Here is a 21464-nt window from a genome sequence, read left to right as displayed (position 1 = left end):
TTGCACTGGAAATGACTGTTGTCTGCTTTGGGTTATTGCCTTGAGATTGTTTTGTTAGCTTTTGCATAAAATGATGGGCCAATTTTTTGTGAAACAGTATTCTTGTTTTGATATTCTCCTCCATCATTCTTAATGAAATGAACAGTTTGTACGATTTGTAGTGAGAAGCAGGGCTCAAACATTTTATGAGCAGTGTAATAGTTTTGTTCCAGGTCGTTGACCGAGAACTGATAATTCTTCATCAGCTTCTTTAAAGTCAAACTTTACAACCTAGGCATTATGGAAATATTTGCGCAAAAGACTGAGCATTAGTTTGAGGTGTCATGCTATCTGTATTATAGATCATTGTCATGTTTGACGGGCATGTAAGACACCTGTGACTTTTTATTACATTATATCAAATGTTAAAAGGATCAGCATTTCAGCATTACTGTTCAGTTCTGATTGTGTAGCAGGGCACTTCACTCTTTTCCGGTGCTTACGCTCAAAATATGTTATTTTAAGCATTCTATGTGAATTCTAAATGTATTACTATGCACTGATACCGCTATGTTATATAACCAACGGCTGCTATTGCAAAGCATTTGCCTCCTATATGTGCCTTGGCTTCGATGGATCATGTGAAATGCCTGTAGTATGGCAGCCCACACAAACGGAAGTGTCCTTTTCATAGTTGTTTGTTCTGTTTTTTATTATGCTCATATATTTTAGCTGAGTTTCGCAGAGCTCATTTTAAGCCAGTAGGTTCTTCTTGGCCTGCTATCGCATATGCTCTCATCTGTGTTGGTGCTCTTTGGTGCAATGAATCAAATTACGTGGAGGATATTACCATTACGTCACCTTTTCTTTTACACAATAAAGTTCCTTTACACCTTTCCGACTTTCGTGCCTGTATCGTTACTTTCATTTCGGATGTTTACATATGCTGTATATAGTTCAGGATGTGTTGATGTTAGCTGACATACGCTGCATCTCTCCAAAGCTCCATAAAGTCCAATGCACACTTCCTGCATGTCAAATAATTCCTTATAGCGCTCATATAGATTATGGGAAGCACCTGTGAGAATGTTAGTTTGACGCTAGTTGGCGTTGAAATTCTGGACCCGATACTGCACATCATGCTGTCTCTATTGAATGTTTCTATGTGGTCAGTTGGTCAATGCATCCATTTGGTCAATGCATCCATAATGCAGCGTGTCCATAATGTGGCAAGTCTGTAACACAGTGCACTCACATTAAGGTGTATTCGTAATGAGACGTGTCTGTAATGCAGTTCATCCGTAACATTGCCGAAGCTTTGTTACCGACTCGGCAAGCAATACCGAAAAAAAAGCAACGCACGCACTGAGCTTGCGGAATTTGTTATTTTAATAATGACATAACAAAAAGAAAGAAAAGGCTTGTTCCCCCAGCGACACATCTCTCGTTTGAGTTAACAGGATCACAGCTTACTCGCCTCGGCCACAGAGCGAGTCGCACCTTCAGACACGTCTTTCAACATTCGGGTCACTTTTACCATCAAGGGCAGCGAAACAGTCGTGTCGACTATTTTCAACTACATTCGACACTTGCTTTCGCCGTGACCCTCGCAGAACTGCAGGCTCGATTGACGACGTCGCTTCTCGACAAGTAGTGCACACTTTCGCGGAAAGGCTGTCCGGTGTTGCGCAGGAATTCTTGCACCCGGCCGGGTGCTGTCTCTCGGCGTGCAACTGAACGTCTCTGCCGATAAGCAGGGAGCATTGAAACAATAGGGGAAAAGGGCTCGCAAACGGCGATTGCCAGCTTTGCGAGACACGTGGCGAACAGGCTAAAGGCAGTAAGGCAAGTTGACGGTGGCGGGTGACCCTTTTCATTACGCGGTTTTTGTGTAGAGAAAAGCTGGTTGAGCGAGATTTATGTGAAGCAAAATGACGGCACTGGGAAAGGGTACGCGAAGACTTGAAACGCCTGTACAGAACTCTGCATCTCGCATACCCGAATGTGCTTACCATAGTATGCTACATGTGCACTCATTAGAAATCTTAATACTGATGACACTTTTTTCCTTGCAGATATGGGGGGGGGGGGATGGGGTGGAGGTATGGGGTTTCTTGTTTATGAGAAGAATCTGGTCACCTTGCCTCATGTTCCTTTGAAGCACTTCAATTATGTCGGCATGTACATGTGGGCGTTAAACAGCTGCTGCACAATCATGCGGTCGTCTTTCGACACAGTTTAGTTTTTAAACTACAAGTCTAGCTTTTGCGTGGTTCGTGTCAGTGTGACACAAGGCTAGTCTGTGCAGCTAAGCCATACCGAATCCAGACCATTTTGGAATCTGCATGGACGTTTTGGAATCAGTGTTCCGATCTCCAACTCCTGGAGGCAACCGAAGGTCAGTGCTGGTAGCTGAATCACTACAAAAGTAATGTAACGAGAGGCGACTTGCATGCACTGGCATATCCTGCAAACTTTGTGTTTTCACTGGTTATTGCCACACCCTACAAAAAAATGTAGGATCTGTTGACCCGTTGGCTACCACACATGACATTTCCCATTCTCTAGATTATTTATTTATTTTTCTGCCTTCTACATGCACTATTCTTCCATCCACTATTGTGTAATCCAATTTTCTACAACCTTAAATTGTTGAAGTGGCGAAGAATTTATTATTTTTTTTTGCCATAAGAAGCGTGTTTCAATTCAGAACCATAGCTGTCAGATTCATTTTTCTGTGGGCTAGTTTGAAACATTTGGGCAGATGGAAAGCTGTACTGTGCCTTTCACTAATACTTATCCCTCTTCTCTCCATACTTTCACTTTTGTTTTATTTTTGTACTGAACTTCAAAACGGCATGATGGATATATTATGGGGCTCACAGGAATGATCTAACATGGGAAATTCTCATAGCACTGTTTCAATTTGCATTCGTGTTGAATTACATTCACAAGGTTTTTAAAAAAATTAACTGTATGTAATTTGCCTAGTACTATTGACATTTCTAGCTCATCCTGTCTATGTTTGCTGTTGTGCCATCTACGAATAACTTCTCAATCCAAGAGCGCTTTCTGCCCACTGAATCGGTGGCTTCAGCACCATCGCCCTTTTTTTTGCACCCTACACTTTGCTGGTTTTGGCATCCAGTGGGTTAATAAATGTTAATCTCAGATGCTACGTACGTACCACTTATATGGAAGCGCCTAAGAGACCTTACTTGTGCAACAACATGCTGCACCAGAACGGTATGGGTAATGTTTGGTCAAGGGTTGCCTCTGGAGGCAATGTTATGACAGGTTCATCAGGGTCATGAAAGAGGAAGGCTTGTCAAAACAATGGTCAAAAATGTCAAAACAATGAGGGTTGTGAGAGAAGGCTTTTTAAAACAATGGATCCACTGAATTAAATTTCTTGTTTCAAGTTATCTCAGTGAATCCATCATCCTGTGAACATTAACTTGTTAGAAAAGGCTGCTATGACTGCATGCGAAAAACTTATGCAAAAATAATTCTAGAACCGTTACGTCTAACTTCGTTCTATTCTGCTTTACAAAATTTCATTGCATTAATGGAGAGGAGTTGTCCAATTGGTCAGCAGAACTATTGTATTGCAGAGAGATGGCTACTGAAAGCGGGGTGAGGTGGCTCGACGTCGATGCTTGTATGCTTTTTGCGGTGTGTCATGAATGGGCTCTCTTGCCTCTGCCATGCCAGCCAGTCGGATCGCGCTTCCGGAGGGTCTCCGAGGGGATGGAAGTCGAACTACAGCCTCCAAGTTGTACAAAGGCAAGTGTCATACACACTACTTGAACACTTTGGACAGTCACAACATTCAAGTAGCGCAACTAAAATGCACTGTCTAGACACCAAGTGACGGATATCAACAAACAAGGCAGTCACAATATGCGTTTCGCAGAGCTAGCTACGTCCCGTCATAACAATATTCATAGTAGAATTAACCTACATGCATGGTGTTACGGTAGTTCACTACCCTATTGTTTGAGAAACAAACCGTGAAAAGTCGTCTTCTTTTTTTTTTCCATTTGAACAGCACCACTCATTGGAATTTGAGTGAAAAGCAAACACTGTCCATCAACTGTTTCCCAGTTTTACTAAGCTGCTGGGCTTGCAAGGTGGGGTTGCTTATTTACAAATGATGGCTCGCGACAAATGTCAAGCGCTTTTTAGTTCCAGCAAGACAGCACACATTTTAGCAACATCACAGTTCGGGAACGTAGGCAGTGAACACTATGTACAAACGAGGGGCTACGACAAAGCGATTTCAAACAGGAGTTCATTCGAAGATGTTGAGGTTCGGCTACAACAGCGTTGCAACACTCAAAATGCGATTCGAGCACCCGTGAGACATCATGAGGCATGTGTGCTTGGCGCGCACAACTCGTGACACTTCAAACACCAGTGTTGCATAGCAATGAGCTGTGTGAAAAGGTCTTTGTAAAGTGAACTTTCATGCATTGTGCTTGGCATCTAGATTTTTTTTTCGCTTCAACTCTGTTCGTTTGGAGCGAAAGAGTAATAGGTTAAAGGTATAGCCAATGCAAGGAGTCCAGAAAGAAATTGTCATCAAAAGCACTGAGGTGTCATTTTGTTTGGCGAAATTGGCATACCCTGAAAGGTTTACTTCGCAATGTACTTCATATTCAGAAGTACCCGCTGATCTGAACAGTATTTGGCATGCTGCTTGGCCTTGTAAATTTTCAATTGATATGTAAATTACCTAATTTTTTACCTAATTTATTGTGAATTTAAGATATGCTGCTTGGATTATTGTATATTTTGCTTATATCAATGTTTCCTAATCTAAGACATCATTGACATCATTTTCTGCGAATATAAGAAAATTGCCCAATCAATAATGTGTTCATGTTCAACACTGAAATCACCGTGTTCATTGATGGGCTCAGCTGCAATACTAGGGTTGCTGTGTACGAAGGATGGCTTGTCTGCAAGGTGGTGCCAGTGATCCAGCCAAAGGCAAGTGTTGTTTATGTGCCGTGTCTTGTAGAAAATTCGCAAGTTATACACGATCATTTACATAATTATGACAAATGACACTGCAGGCATGCTGGAGCCCCCAATTACTCCTCGGAGGGCACCGTATTCATATATTTTAAGCGTAACCATGTGGCCTCCAAGAATGTTGAATTGACAGAAGTCGACATTACTTAAGTTCAATGCCTTCAATGTGGGATGTGCCCAACTGTAATGGCGAGAATTGACCCTGAATCTGACAGCAGATGACCAGAGATGGTTTCAACACTTTAGGCATCATGATGAAGTCATTAGTAAAAATGCTAGTGGCCTAAAAGAAAACAAAAAAAAAATAAAACATCGCATGCAACACTGCTGTGACATAAAAACATGGCAGAGCTGGTAACGATGTGTAGTTGTGAGTCTAGTGTGAGGCACATGGGGAATCCTAGTATCACGTAGCGAAAGCCTGAAAAGAGGTGGCCACTTGGTGTTCGGTGAGGCTCGTGGTCTCCCTTAAGCCCTCCCAAATACACCAACTGAAATGTGCCAACAAGGATGGAGTGGTCCCTAGGAGGTGTCATTTGCGCCAACAATTGGAGGAGGCTACGTTGGCCAAAGGCGTATCTTTACATGGACTGTGTCGAGGGTCGATGTTTCGACAACGGAAAACAAGTTGCATGAGAGAATTTTTCGCCGAACGACAACAGGCAACACTTTTTAACTAGGTAACAATCCGTGTAAGTCTTTATGAAGCTCCCTAGCTTTCAGGTCTGGAAGAATGCACTGTTAGGCATGAATTCAAACGCGGAAGAGTTAAAACAACTAGCACGCATAATTTTTCTGGGATTGCGGGATGCCTTTAAATTTCGCTACAGAGCTATTCCACGTTGAAAGTCCACGCAATAGTAGACAGCTGAAGTCCTGACAAGCCTTTGTTCTCGTTCGAGCTTCAATTTTTATAACTTGGTGTAATTTGGTTTTGCAGCTGACATATAATCTGTGTTTAATACCTACGTCTCTTGCTCAGTGTCTATTATGCGAAAGAGAACGCTCTTTGCACTATTTCGTTAAGTATATATTCATGCAGAAATATTGTGGAAATGGCCTCTGTGTGGGGGAAAGCCCTGCATGTTTCCTGAGGTCTAGTAGGCTTCTATCTACGTGGATGAAAGCCTCTCTTGCCATAACATTCTGGCAGCTAAAACCGCACTTCTGCACCACATTTCAATGAGTGACGGAGACTGTAAGCGATTGGTTTATGGCATGCTTTAAGGTGGGTGGCGTCGAGACGAGCTACAATCGCGTGAGCGCACAAAACTGTCTTGGCGTTTTCGCCCAGCGACTCAAAACAGTGCTGCGGAAAGCACCAAAGCTGAACACGCCACATAAAACAGTACGCATTCGCTAAGCACTCTTCGAAGGACAGGCCTACGCACACATGCTTGGAAAGAAAGAAAAAAAAATATATGTATGTATTCAATGAGGAAAGAAGGTGAGGTAGCGGAAGTGCGCGCTCCGTTTGCGTCGGAAGTTCAGGAAAACCGCTTTCTTTCGCAATGCTTTGCAGGGGTCAAGCCTGGTTGATAACCCCGAACGCACACGTTTGCGATTTCAGGATTTGCGGTGCGAGATGAAAGTAATGAAAATGCAGCGCCACCGACCTGCTGCTGCAGGCGACGGTGGCAGCGTCAAATCTAGGAAGGTAACGACACGCAAGCGACGACAGCGCATAAAGTGCACGGCACACGTGCTTTGCTGGGAACCAGCAGGGTATGGCAGGTTGGGTAGGGCGTGACAACGGCCATAAACATGCACATATAAAAAGGGTGTTGGTATCCTTCCTGGGAATTCCTTTCGTCCCCGCATTAGAAAGCGACTTCGCTCTGTGGCCTTGGCTTGCATACAATATTCTGCGTTTCGAGTCACCCGACACACCACTGTGGGATTTCGGCAAATGCTCGTTTGTAACAACAATGGCACGAATGAAACTAGAAGATGCGCTTCCCTTTTTTTTTTCTTTCGTCATCGCTACCGAGACACCTATAAGCCTTTCTTCAAGAGGAAGGGGGTAAGGGGGAGATTTCACAGTGTTTTGTTTTACAGCAACGAAAAAAAAGAAGACTTGTTTGCTTCGTGAATTCTTAACGTCATCAGCATTTTATATCAAACTTCTAGAGACTCCACTGCACCTCTTGCTTCGATGAGGCGGGGGAAAGCTCTTCTGTGTGTTTTAATGTACATGATGAGACGATCTAGCGTATAGTTTCGTTTTTGACTCGGTGGTTGGATGTCTCGTCCACTTGCCTGCGCGCATGGTTACATGGTGACGATTACGAAAGTGTCGGTGTGACATCTGAGCTGCAGTGCATGCGGGTACGTGTGAGGTAAAATTATGCAATGTGGCGTGCGGTGTATTCTTTTTTTTTATATATTGTGGTGACTGCGAACTTGGGTTCAAAGTTGGGGGGAAAAAAAGAAATGCTGCTCTATAGAGTCTAGAAACTGAGGGACCCAGATAATGGCACCTTGGTTTCACGGAGATGCAACGATGGCTGGCCTTCTAAAGCTAATTTTCATCTTGACGTCTCTAAACTCACTAAGTTGCTGTTCTGGAAAAGAATGGTATTGGCACAGTCGTCCGTGAAATTGTCTCACGCCGTTGCCTCCTTATTTTTTGTTTTTGTTTTACAGCTGACAAAAGCATGACAGAACGTTAATTTTGGAAATGGCTAAACGAAATGGTCAACATATTCTTCCAGCTAGCACTCTATGACTTGAGAAAATTTCTGTGCTGAATGTATTGCCTACTTGCAAACTCAAGCCAGGCATTTCTATTTAAGAAAGAAAAAGAAAAACTGCAGATGTGCAAGTTGGCAAGGCTTTTGCAAGATCGCGAGATCGAGAGCTTAACGTTTGATCACAAAGCTTCGCTGGAGTTCCCAACTTTTCTTTGAGCTTTGGGCGAGTTGCCCATTCGAAGGGATGGCAATGTACTGCGAAATTTCTCGCAGAGAGATGTGTTTGCCTTTCGATCAATTGTTGAGTGCACGACTGGATACTGTTACACATCATGTTAAAACCATATACAACATCATTAGAGTCAGCTGAGCCTTTCGGTTTTCTATCTGCGATTTGTGCTGCTCAATAGAGCTACAATACTCGACAGAAGTGTCGAACTTTCATAAAAGACATCAGTGGCTTGCTGCCGCTATTCTGTTAAGCACATCAAATGAGGCAGCGACTCCTTCTCAACAAACTTCAGGCTAATGAAAGTTGTTGTTTCTTCAACATTCATTTGCTTGGTTCCGAGCGATCCCAAGCTTTCTGGACCCGAGCGGGTTTCAAGCAAACGTGGCAGCGGGACATTTGAAACAAGATACACTCTTGTCTACTGTACACGGGACGTTCTACCACTCGCACTTGCAGGCGCACTACCCACTTGGTTGTGCACTGTTTTCTATTGGGGCAAACGAATGGCAACATTTAGAAAACTGCCTAATGCTTCCACACCCTTGATTAATGGACATAATTCATCGTCTTGCTAGAAACAAAAGTGTTACTAGTTGATTCCACGCTACTTTTAAAGAAAACTGAAAGACGATAAAGATATATATATGATATATATATGTATTGTATACATAAATGATTGCTGGTGAGTGTGACATGGGGCAAGGTCAGCACCATTCTCGGGACTACTAGCCTTACCTTATATTGGCAGAAACAGACATCTTTTTTTTTTTAAAAAGTGAGTCGACTCACTTTTAGCATGGCACATGTGGGCTGGTTTTAACAACACGGGTTGTGAAAAAATACAAGCAGCTTCAACACGCAGGGTTTTAAATCTAAGCACACCTGCTTTCTCTTCCTCCTATTCGCTCTACGGTGTTATCTCTGTTCACTATTTTGTCATTCCTCTACTGAAAAAGTCGGAAACCAAGATGCCAAAGGATATTTCTTCAGGCTTTGTTCTAAGGAGCAAGAAGAGACTGCCGAGCCCGCAAGAAGGTCGACTGAAGGCCTACTAGTTATTTAGCGTTCGTAGTTGAGCAGACGAAACACGCACGAGCTTGTAGAACAGTTTCTAAGACGTGCAGCTGAGTGGTGCAGCAAGGGTCGACAACGTAAATGGTTAAGTCCGGTGCGACATAAGCTACAACAAAAAGCTTCGTTTCCGGCAAACTGTCTACCCCGCACGAATGCTGCGCAAATGAGTTGTCGGCCAGTTAAAGATGGAGTGAATGAAAATGTCACGCCTCTGGCATTTCTTTGTATGAAAAACTGCTGGAACAGTTGGGCCTTCGGACAAATGCATTTTGACACGGGTGAGGTGGCTGCGAAAAAAACAAACAAAAAGTCACTCATGGGCATGAAACTAGCGCAGCTGCAATTGTGACTACGACAGTACAGAAAGAAGAAAAGATCTCAGTAGAAAACGAAAAATTCCACTCATTGGCTGGACAGTAATATCAGTGTCACCACGGCTCACAATAAATGACAGTCGAACAAACAGACAAACAATAGCAATTGAAATGAGGCTAACGTGGCAGGCACCTCGCATGACTCATTCATACGACTCTTGCGTGTAGCTTGGTCAGCAAACGGTTCCGAAGGAGCAAAAACACTATGGAAACAAAGAATGTTGGTAGTGGAAACACAAGCTCGGCTTAACAAGAGTTTTCCCTCGAGGTCCTTCTTTCTTTGCACAGAGCCAAGCTTGTGGCGCGACTCGGTGTGCCCCGCACTTTTTTCACCCGCGCAGAAGAGAAAGTGTCATAGTTGACAAACAATAGAGTTCTGAGAGCACTGTGCTGGGGACAGTAAATGTGCTGTGAAGGTGTCTTCCTGCAGAAACATGGCTGCCTGCGGCGTTCCTCTATGCCACTCGACCAGACGGCGCAGCAGGTACTTCACACGGCACGAGATATAATTACAACTGGTTCTCTAAGAGGTGAGACTACGCCACGGTCACGACGCGGAGTCACTTCCGGGCTGGATTGCAACAAGGTCGCCATTGTTCTCCTCGGCGACGACAACAACGGGCGCCACAGTCGCCGTGTCGCCGGCAGCGAGCGCTGTAGCCGTTGGCGTTCGGGCGTCAGCATCTTCGTTTTCATCGTCGGTCGCGTCCGCACTCACCGTCGTTCGCAGCGACGACGGAAGCTCGGCCGAAAATGTCCAGGATGTCGACTCGCTTGAATCGGGGTCGACAGCCTTGCTCAGTTCGGGGTAATTCGGGAGCAGGTAGCGAAGCTTTGACGTCGATGTGCTCGTTGTTTCCGACTCTTCGTCGGACGGGGATGTGCTGCCGCTAGTGAACCTGGACGCCTGCGGAGGCTCGCCGGACTGTTCGGAGTCGAAAGAGTCGCCTGACTCCCGCTCCACAGACTCCTCGCGGGGATCTTTGTCGTCGGTCGACGTGGTCATTTGCAGGTTTTCAGATTTGAGGGCGCACGACCGTAAGTCTGCTACGGCCACTTTGTCGGTCGATCCGTTGTCGGGTGATGCGCGTCGAAGGTTGATGTCGGGTGGAGGAGCCGTTGTTTCAACACAGGCAAGCTCAACGTTGATGACATCGATGTCTTCAGGTCCGACTCCCGAGGATGATGACGATGAGAAGCTCTTTTCTCTGGACATGACGTCCGGTTGGTCTGGAATGCAGATGTTGATTACCGGCAGCGTTGATGACGTGGACTCGCCGCCTGAAATGGTGATAACATAACACGCTGTAATCTCTGCTTAGCAGGTCGATGAGTATCTAAACAATGAAACTGAATTGCACACAACTGGTTGCAAGTGTTTCAAATCTGTCTTTTAAACAAAAATACGAGTAAGAAAATTTGCTTACCGGATTTTTAAAGCTTACACAAGTGAATGCTTTCAGTTTGTAATTAGGTCATAGCTATACATTGATATAACGAACTTAATATGCCATTCTCAATGTAATAATGTATATCATTATATGTCTATAAATTATCGTGTATCGCGGATTTAGGTAGGACATTTTAGGGCTAAGTAAAGCCCATATTTTCGTTTCCACTGTCTTCAGCTCGGCATAATTAGGACTAGAACGAGTAGATCGGAGCCAACATTGTCTTGGAAGACCACATTAGAGTCGTGGTAATTAGAGACGCGTGTCAGTCCTTGTACTTTGATGCGGTTGATTCTGCAAGTACTGTTCTTCAGGAATGTTTGCATGATCTGATACTTTGTGGTTCTGCTATGTGGCAGAATTGTGCACAACCACGTGAGCCTACCTCAATAAAGTAGTCTCTGGTGCTTTTCTCCCTTCCTAATTAACGTCGGGGGTCTTAAAATAGAAAGAAATATTAAAAAATAAACTATGACTTTTGGAAATCACAATATGAGGCATTTATTGTTCAAATAATGCTCTGGAAAAATAGGTTTCAGCAAAATAATTTTTAGTTCTCTTACAGGCTCAATAGAATAAATTACAAATGTTTAAGGAGCTCGGTCGGCAAGCTTCTATTGCTCGCGGCTTGTCCAGCGGCGGCTGGCGGTGTGTACACAAGTATGCCCAGTGCATTCTTCTCCGGTTGCCACTTAAGATTGCTGCTTTGGTTCCTTCTCCGGTGATTCCGGCAATGCTCACTAGATGGCGTGCCCCACCCAAGACGTCGGTTTTTGATGGCCGGCGCGCTCGCCTCCTCGCCACTACGTTCACTCCGTTCTCGTCACTTCGTTGGCACAGCAGCCCATGACAAGTTCCTACGATAAATGTTATGCACAGGTACCGATACCCTCCCGAGCCCCCCTCACTTGCCTGCTAGAACACCTGATAGGTACATGTCTGCCATTTATGAACGTGAGCCATTTGACATGTGGCCGTGGCCAGTATGGCATAAAGGGGCAAGTGGTTAACGTGCCGATCGACGTAGCCAACACGGTGCAGTGCCGGCCACGGAACGGGCCCAACAACGCTGCCTTCGACGCACATATCATGCACCATCTCGTTAACAAGCATTCCTACAGAAATGCTCTCGCCAAGAAACACCCCATACACCTCTGAGCATGCTCATCTAACATCACTCACTTTTTGGAAATGGCGGTGAATATTTTTAAAACTTGAAATGCAATTTTCTTGGCTTTGTCACTATGTGAAATTAGTCTGACTAGTAGAAGCATTGGGGAAGTTTTTGTGATCATATTTAAGCAAACTTGGTATCGTTTTTTTTTTTTTCGCAGCACTTGAAGTACAGGTGAAAGTTTTTTTTCTCAACTTGGATGGAATTGTAATTACTTAAAAAATACGAGCTATACAGTTACTGGAAGCTCACGTATCCCTTCCAAGTTTTGTTTCTCGTTTCTGGTGGATGATTGTTGGTTAAAGAATCAGCTGTTTTGACGTCTAGTTTGGTTTAGCCTAGCGAGTAGAACTTTTGAAAGAACCACATAGTTTTGAAAACTGTCTTTTTGTATTGTAATGTAAGTCAGCATAATGGTGTTTCGTTAGTTATTTATTTCTTGTTGTTTATTTTTTTTCCTCTTTAAATAAAATATTCGAAACTTATTGGCAGAGTTGAAATCTTCATTCAATGATGCAAATGCACGGTTATCCTCATTAAGATAGGATAATAAATAAGCATATAAGACTGTCGGGGCACAAAAGAGCAAGATGATTTTCCTAATATTAGTAAACCACTCATTTTCGATACCAAAAGCACCTTATCTGCAACGAGAATATGCTCAGTAAGCAAAAAAAATGCATAATAAGAAAATGTAGGTGGTGACACCGCCTTGAAGTTTCCGCACCATTCGTTGTGGCATCACATATTCTGAGAACGCCTTCTAAAAGCTACAGAGTTTCTAATCAGTAAGAATGAATCACAGTGTCCTCTGAAGGGGCCATAGACTCAGCATACCAAGATTGAGGAAATTTTGTGGAGCCAATGGCCCCGAAACATATTTTAAGTACACTCTAAAACCAGAGACTTAACGTGTAAAGATTTCGGCACGAGATTTAAAAATGAAGCATTTACATGAATAAATTAATGAAGGTGGCAACGACATATAGAGTTCTCAGAGTACAATGTATCGATCAGTCAAATAATTATTGCTCTTTAGTGTCCCTTAAGATGTCATGAACTAATACTGTTACTTTTTATCATGACAAATTACGGCATTCAAAAGTTACAGTACAAGCGTTAGCACTTTCGAAAGGTGATATAAAGAATATTGTGAAGAAACCAGTAGCAGATGTGTTGTTCATTCCACGAAAATCTGACTTACCAGCATCATCACACTGGAAATAAAATGTGAAATTGGCTGGCAATGATGACATCTTCACAATGGGCCTGTGGAGCTCTAACTTTGCCTCCATTGCCAGCTTGTTCTGAAACGAAAGCCCAGCATTTCGTTAGCAAACTTCACTTTACGTAACTGAATTTATATAGCTAGAAAGAAACTTTATCCAAAGATAAATGCCTTATCCAAAGATAAATGCCTGGGTAGTAAAGTACGTTAGTTAACATGCAACAAGACTGAAATAAAAGGACAAGAACGCATTGTGGAACGAGGTTGTCAACATAAAATAAGAAAGATAAATAACAATAAAGCAAGAATGTAAAACAATAAGCAGATGCAAGGAAGTATAATAACAAAGCGAAAATTGGCACAGAATCTCCGTGCTTCACTGCAAATGCTGTCGAAGTCCTCTGTGTGGAGGCGTTACGTGAGATAATAACGCCATCTGGCTGTGCCGTTGGGAGACAAGCTTTTGCGGAACCCAGGGCCGCTGCCAGGTGGCAGCACCATATCGCTGGCAGAGCACTTTTTCATGCATAGCATTGCACTTTCAGCGCAAAGTAATAAACACTTAAGATCTTTAGAATTACGTTGCTATATATTTCCTAGTAAAGGAACACCCCACCTAATGCTTATGTGTTGATTCTGCACCTCTGGTATGCGTAACATTTGCTTTTTGATCGACTGTGTTCATAAGTATGAACGCAGCCACCAGTTCAAGATGGCTGGGTGTTCAGAAAGGGCCTAAACTTTGGCCAGGTGGCTGCATCGGGTGACAGACTGGCAGACAGATAAAAATTGCTGCGTTCAAGTATACCAAGAAAAACTATTGTCTTCAAAAATTGACCCGCCATCCTGCCCAGTGAACGTGAATGTCCAGCAAAGTTGTATCAAGTGCTACACACGCATGGAGCGTGGGGTACGTTTTATTATTACTTTTGAGTAATAGCAGTGAATTCATGAACGTAGACTAACAATAACCCAGCGGTAATCGCTGGGTGCCCGTGCTACGCACTTATTCAGATTCCACAGTAGTGGGGCATGCATTTAGTGTAGTATATGTAGCATTGCTAATCGCTACACAATGGCACTAGTGCTGGATTTGAGCTACCTTTAATGGTAGATGCGATTCGTCTTTATTTAGTCACTTGCCTTGGCCTCAAGCAGTTGCCTCTCCTCCTGTTCCATCTCCTCTTGGAGTTCAGCTTCCATGTCCAGCTCGTCGTCGGCCTGCTTGTGCGACTCTTCCAGGTGCTTCATAAGCACCGCCACCACCACGTTGACCAGCACAAACTGTGCCATCAACACAAACACCACGAAGTACAGTGGTGCAATCACCGCCGACACGCAGCAGTTGCGGACGCAGTCACTCCTCGAGTCACACTCGTCGCGTAACGTATCCTGCGCACGTGGAGAAAGACAGAGGTTGCACATTAAGGTGCGTGCCATTGCTTAGGGATGCGACAATTAGTGCATCTGTTCGCCAAAGTTCGCGCCGAGTAATAGCAATTTAGGCGAGGTGGTTTACGTTCATAGTGAAGACGAGCATTGCGGAGCACAGAATTGCAGAAGTGCATGTATGGGAAGGATCTCACTTTTGCTTCCTCAGTTCATCCTTGCCTGTGCTTCTGTACTTTACGATGCTCATCTTAACTCTAAAAGTTGTGCAACTGAATTCTTGGCATTGCCAGCTTTGAAAGGCCAACTGGCCTATGATAGGAGAATCTAGGTTAGTGCATCAACGAGCATATATACTCATTTTCATTAATTCTGTAAGAATGGCTTTGGCATTCATTGTAAAACTTACGGCTTCGTTTAATTTACAACCACCATTAAAGGGCCCTTGCATCACTTTTCTGCATGATAAAAAAAACAACGCTGCTCATCAATAGTTGAGGTTCTTTATAACACACGGCAGGCACGTAGCCACAAATTTTTTTCGGGTAGGGGGTGTGTGCACTGTTCGAAGGCTTTGAAAAACACCTATTTTAGTCATTCATTTGTGATAATACACCCTATTTGCATCCGAATTAAGGGAGGGGGGAGCTCGGGCCCCTACAGCACCTCCTCTGGCTACGGGCCTGACACGTGGGCCAAACAATATAGCGCAGCACGTGGCCTGGAATTTACAATTCTGACTCAACTAGTAATTGTTCTCTCTTCTCTCTACAAATGATGTCTTATACACAAATTACTGGGCCAAATACCGAAAGTCCGCTGCCTGCAGCTGATTTGAGCATCGTGAGCTGCGTAGGTATCGTATCCGCCGCTTGATGCCGCCACGTCCCTGTGTGCCTGTCCCAGTGGAATCCAGGACTAATGATCCCACTCACCAATCTTCTCGCGCAAAAAATCAAATAAACCTTTTATTCTCTCTCTCTTCCGATGACAGGGAACGTAAGCCGTGCACTCGAAGAAAAGAAAGAAGAAAAGGGCTCAACGTCAAGACGCACGCTGACAAAGAAGGGAGGGATGCATTCTCGTGCTCTTTTCTCTAGCCCCTCCCCGTTTAGCTTTCAGTGCACTCTCTCGACGAATGAAGAAAGCACGACTAGCCTCCTTAACTCCGCTCGTACTTGACTGATTAAAAAAAAATGTGGCAGCCGATTCATAAGACTATAGGGTCGCTTTGGCCACTCGACGATTACTTGGAGATTTATTTCAGGGCAACTTAAAGAAAAAAATTCATGGCAATGCATCGTTCACGATCCTGCTGTGGTCGCTGCATACGACACTGATACACCACAGGCATGCCCATGGGAGTTGGGGCACTCCTTCTCGCTAGACATGTAAAGGGGGCGCCGAATCTGCTCAGTTGCCTCTGTCCTATCCTCGTTCGAAAAGCAGGGTTGTGACCACGCTAGTTTTTAATAATAATAACGGCCAAGGATCCTCATGTCGCGCATCAAAAGCTGTTTACGCCACTCGGTTGCCCCCGGAAACTAAAAAGTTGATTCAGAGGGGAGTGGAGTTGCATGCTTTGGAAAAAACCCCCTGCATGGTTTGTTGGAGCTGCATGTTCCTGTGTTTGGCGTACAAACACCACAGACGCACGAAAAGACACGCTCTTCTTTTGTGGGTCTCTGTAAAGTTTCTGAGCCAAACATGAGGAAGTTTCGTCACGCATAGGCGACGGGAAGCGACCACACATGCACTGAGACATACCTTCATGATGCCGTTCCAGTTGTCTCCTGTAGCGACTCTGAACAAGGTGAGGAAGGCCATTCCAAAGTTGTGGAAATGTGCATGCTCTCCGAGGCCTTGACATGGGTGGCTTTCGTCGCACTCTGGAAAAAAAAGAAGACAAGCCGAGCCAAGCATAGGTGGGCTCAGATACAGATAGACTCTATGGCAGCATGTCAAGTATCGTCGATTGGAACAACGACAACAAAATTGGTAGTACTGACCGAGCCTGCCAAAGAGCTCGACGCCAAGTGCAGCGAAGATGAAGAAAAGAAGGAAGAAGAGCAGGCCGAGGTTTCCGACCTGCGGAAGCGCTTGCATCACGGTATCCAGCAAAGCACGGATTCCCTTGGCCATCTTCAATAGTTTCAGCACTGCGTGAGGAGAACGGCAGTTGTTGGTGAAAAGCCTCCGCTAAGCTCCGAGATAGTATCTTCTTTCTGCTATCTTTAACTTGCTTAATCTGCCACTTGTCTACGCCTAGCATACTGCATTCTGCTCCAGCGTTTAATTTCATTTTCACTTAACAAAACAGGGGCAGGACATGTCTTGACCAACCTTTAGCATTGCAGTGGTTGGTGAGGGTCCCTGAAGCTCTCACAAACCTTGTCCTTGCCACTGTTTACTAGTGTGGTCTGCTGAATAGTCTACGTCTTACATACCGTACTGTGCTACAGCGTTTAACTTTCTTTTAAATAAATTAGTCGTGGGGCACGTTGTTGACTACCTTGTAACATGACAGTAGTTGGCGAACACCTCTGGAGCTTTGACAAACCTTGTTCACGACATTAAGGTGATGGGACGAAAAGCTTTTTGTTTCAGTTTTAGTTTCGTTGCATCCCAAGAAGTTCCATTTCGTTTCTGTTCCAGCACGAAAAAAAAAGAATGTTCTGTAACGATACATAACAGTTTAATTTGTATGCAAGATTCGATGTTAAACTAACGATTGCACTCCGCTTAAAAAAGTGGGACAGGGATGAAACATACTCTTCAGAGGAGCGGAAGTAACTGAAAAATAGATTGCTACCAAGTAGCGCAAACGAGTACTCTTTGAAGTCTATTATTTGTTTTTTTATAAGTCGGCAACGAATATTTCTGCGAGCAAGCTCAATGCTTTGCGTCAAGGGAGTGAGCATCATCGCAGAAGCAGGGCATCGTTGATTGTTTCTTTGATATGTGAGACCACTGTTCTGATAAGATAAACCAGCACCGAGGCTGCCCTCTTTACACTGGCCAGCGTGACAGGCACACGAGAGTCCACTTGCACTACAGTAATCATTTTTGGTGGCCCCTGTTTTCATTTCTCGCACAATTTCACGGCATCTTCATTTAGGAATTCCTGCCTAGAAGATGCGCTATTACTGCATTCTGAGGTTCGCATTATTGATTTATAGTTTTGGATTACCAAGTTTTTCAATGAGCCGAGAAACGATAGAGAAAAAAAAAATCAGTTTCACTCTTCAATGAAATAATAGGTAAAGTTTTGGTTACATTTTCATGCCGGTCAAAAATATAGTTGTTTTTTGTCATTTTTAGCGTTCAGTTTTCATTCCGTTCAGACACACTGCTTGACGTGATTCACTTGTATGGCCTACCACTAGTCCACACTTTAATTAATGTACTGTTCTCTGCTCCAGAGTTTAACTTCCTTTCCAGTAAAGTATTTGGCAATAGAACCTGCCACCTTTATCACCTTGTAGCTTGGCAGTGGTTGTTGAGGGCCTATGGAGTTCTGACAAGTCTTGTCTGTGTCATCTGTGGCTCCTCTATTGGATACCCTAGTCGGCTGTATCAAGTTACGTAATTCCTTTTCAGTAAGCTACTGAATCGTTGTACATGTAGCCCTGACCACATCTTAACGTGATATAGATAAATGAACATGGCACGCCATAATGGATGCTTAGATCATGAGATGGAGAGATGACACAAGAGAAACTTAGCGGCTCCTGCTGTCACCCTGCTTGTCTACTTTGTTTTCCTCGGGTTATGTCACTAGTCCTAACAATTTAACCTGGATGTCTGGTAATCAGTTGAAAACATAAGTCTTGTTGACTTATGGCTATTACAGCAGACTTCAAAGTTAGGTAAATTTGATAGTTTGGTGTAATTAATTCAGGGCATTGTGTGGAGAAGTTAAGACAAATGTGCAGATGATGGCAGACAACGTGTCAGCACTTTTTTGTCATATCCTAGCTCTGGCTGCTTTGTCTGGTGTTTTCCATGCCGTGCTGCGAATCACACGAGGGAGTCGTATTATGTTTGCTTAAAAAAAGTTAATCCAAACGCAAGCTTGGGTTAAATTTGAATATGAAGTTAAAAAATATGGTCGGGCATGTTAGTTTGCATACGTGCAAGAAATATGGTTATCAACTCGCGCCTGACCAACACTCTAATGCGATGGCTACTTGTGCTCGCATAATTACACTTGTGCAGGCCGATCAAAGCGTAACTGCAAACGAAGCACAATAAAGTTGCAGTGATGATGATTGCAGTGATGAGGGTGATGATGGTGGCTGTTTTAGAAAAAACTAGACGGTGCGACTTTAAAAAATTGCAAGCATCACTGTGTGAACTTGCCTCGGGCGATGCGAAGTACACGCATGACACGTATTATGGTTGGGTTTATAGGAATCAGGTCCGACTTCATCTCCTCCAAGACAATCCCCATGATGGACAGGATGACGATCAAAATGTCCAGTTGGTTCCATCTGTGGAACAATGACAACGTGTGTGGTTGTTGAACATCGACCGAGTTGGTATGATAGGCAGCAATGACGGCATCGGGTTCATTGAATTACTGATCATTAACATACCGTCGAACCTGCGTATAAAGAATTATTGTGCATATAGAACAGTTGAAATAATAGTACCAACTGGGCTTAACGTCTCAAAACCATTATGCGATTATATGAGGGACGCCGTTGTGGAGGGATCCTGTAATTGTAATTTTGACTAGCTGGTGTTTTTTAATGTGCACTGACACCGCACAGTACAAGGGCCGGCTTTCGCCTCCAACGAAATGTGACTGCCGGCCGAGATTGAATCTGCGACCTCCGAGTCAGCATCTGAGCGCCGTAACCGCTACACAACCACTGCGGACTATGGAGCAGCTTTAAAAACTCCTTGAATATATTTATGATGTGTGAGATATTTTGTATATTGAATTACTTATACATAGAATTCTTTGTGTGATTTCCTTCAGATAGGATATACTGGGGTTCGACTGCAGTACAGTATTAATTGAATTAGTGGGTCTACAGGTCCAAGAGCTGTTGGCCACCTCCTCATTAATTGTCAAGTGGCAAGAAAATTGCAGGGGCAACGAGCGATAATAAAGTTACGTTTAAAATGCTGTGAATAATAAAAAAAATGCCTCCAAAAACTGGGCATGAGCATAAGTGAATTTCCAGTAGAAATTTTGCAAGTCATTGTTCTTTGGGCTGTTATTAAACACTGACTGAAAAAATCAATTATAAAAATCAGCTATGGTAAAGCTGTCAGTCACTAATTAATGATTCAAAACAAGACAATGTGCCAAACCTGAGCTTTTATCACTTTGAGACAAGTGTTAAACCAGTCACCAGACAAGTGATTTGAGACAAGTGATAAATTGCACCTTTTGTGCAGTTTATTGTTCTGTTATTGTGCTGTTTATCGGCAAAGTATGTCGAATCCCATGTGCCTAATAAGTGATGAATATTTTTCTTTACGAAAAATATCCATCACTTACGAAAATTATCCAGCACTAAACTTTAGGAACACACAGAAATACACTGCACTCCAGCTATGTTCATTTAAACAGACACATGGCATACACTCGGCAAGCAAGAAGATACTTGGTGCACACCCAATATGTGTCCAACTTGTTTCGCGTATTGGACATATCAGCATGTGTAAGAGCTAAGCTTACAATTATCCACAGAAAAGGGGTACTTGTGACAAAAAAAAAAAAACGACCTCGGAAGTGACACGAAAGTGTGTAAAGGTATGTAGGAAACAGAACGCCACTCAAAAACCGCTGTACAAGCTGGTGGAACGTAATGTAGCATCTACTCACTTGTCAGCGAGGTATCGAGGGATGCCAAGTGCAACCACTTTCATAGAAAGTTCCAGTAGGAAAACGGCGGTGAAAAAATAGTTGAAGATCTTCAAGGCATACTCCAATTCCTGCATTGTTTGGGAAATGAAAGCAAAATACATGTGAATTTGCACTTGCAGCATCACTTGCCGTGGTGAACAAGAATCTTGGCCAGAAGCACGAGCTTGAATAGCTATACAGTTTCTTGTACTGAGTGTATTTCTACATTTGATAGGTGACTTAGAGTAGTAAACACACACATACCAGTTGCAAGTGATACGAGGTTTCACTAACAGGTACATGGTTTTCACTTCAGGTGCACGGTTTTAATTGCATAATATATTAACTAAAATAATGCTCGAGCTTATCCTATCAGTAGCACTCGAAAACTTAATTTGCCAACACACGTTTATGATGGCAGCTCCTTGCATGGGCTCATAGTTTGATAATTTATTTCAAAGCATGAATTAATTCTTATATAATTAAAAATATATTTATTTAAACGAAATGATTGAGACTGTAAGGTTTGTGCGTCCCCTAGTGATTTTTCTGGATAAATGCCATGGTCTCCCCTTTTCAATAGAGTTGTAAATTCTAGAATTTCTGTTAGAGGGAATGGTCGCTGGTCTCATGAAATAACAGTGGTTAGTTAACAAAACCCAGTGCAAAAGGGTACCTCTCTGCAATTTTCAGCGAAAATGTGGCCGACTTGCACTAATGGGGCAAGGCTGGACTAAGAGTGGAGCTTGTGGTCGACCTAGCTTTTGTCGACTACCGTAAGCTCGACTAAGTCATTGCTAGGTTTGTCTAAGTATTGCGAAGATTGGTAATGTGGTGCGTAGAATATTACTGCTTGTTGAAATGTCGTGGCTACTTGATGGGAACAATTAATTAGCATGTTATTAACTCAGTCTTAATTACTACCACATTGACATGAATGAAATTGACATGTTTTAATGAACTAAAC

The 21464-nt window shown here is 43.4% G+C and overlaps 1 protein-coding gene across 2 annotated transcripts in view; it reads right to left on the bottom strand.

Moving 5' to 3' along the window:
* Positions 1-9529: 9529 nt before the first annotated feature.
* Positions 9530-21464, bottom strand: part of Ca-alpha1T (Ca[2+]-channel protein alpha[[1]] subunit T) — a 77454-nt gene continuing 65519 nt past the window's right edge. For both annotated transcript variants that reach the window (XM_075868922.1, XM_037430370.2), the window contains exons 28-34: positions 20477-20586; positions 18997-19127; positions 16644-16793; positions 16402-16523; positions 14389-14637; positions 13222-13324; positions 9530-10673 (exon numbers count right to left, since the gene is read on the bottom strand). In XM_075868922.1, the coding sequence (XP_075725037.1) occupies positions 9940-10673; positions 13222-13324; positions 14389-14637; positions 16402-16523; positions 16644-16793; positions 18997-19127; positions 20477-20586 (1599 nt within the window). In that variant the 3' untranslated portion in view covers positions 9530-9939. The remainder of the gene's footprint in view (positions 10674-13221; positions 13325-14388; positions 14638-16401; positions 16524-16643; positions 16794-18996; positions 19128-20476; positions 20587-21464) is intronic.

The sequence above is a fragment of the Rhipicephalus microplus genome, chromosome 7 (assembly GCF_043290135.1).
Source record: "Rhipicephalus microplus isolate Deutch F79 chromosome 7, USDA_Rmic, whole genome shotgun sequence".
Classification (NCBI taxonomy): domain Eukaryota; kingdom Metazoa; phylum Arthropoda; class Arachnida; order Ixodida; family Ixodidae; genus Rhipicephalus; species Rhipicephalus microplus.
The sequence above is the reverse complement of the archived record's forward strand: the minus strand, read 5'-3'. Positions and strand labels throughout refer to the sequence as shown.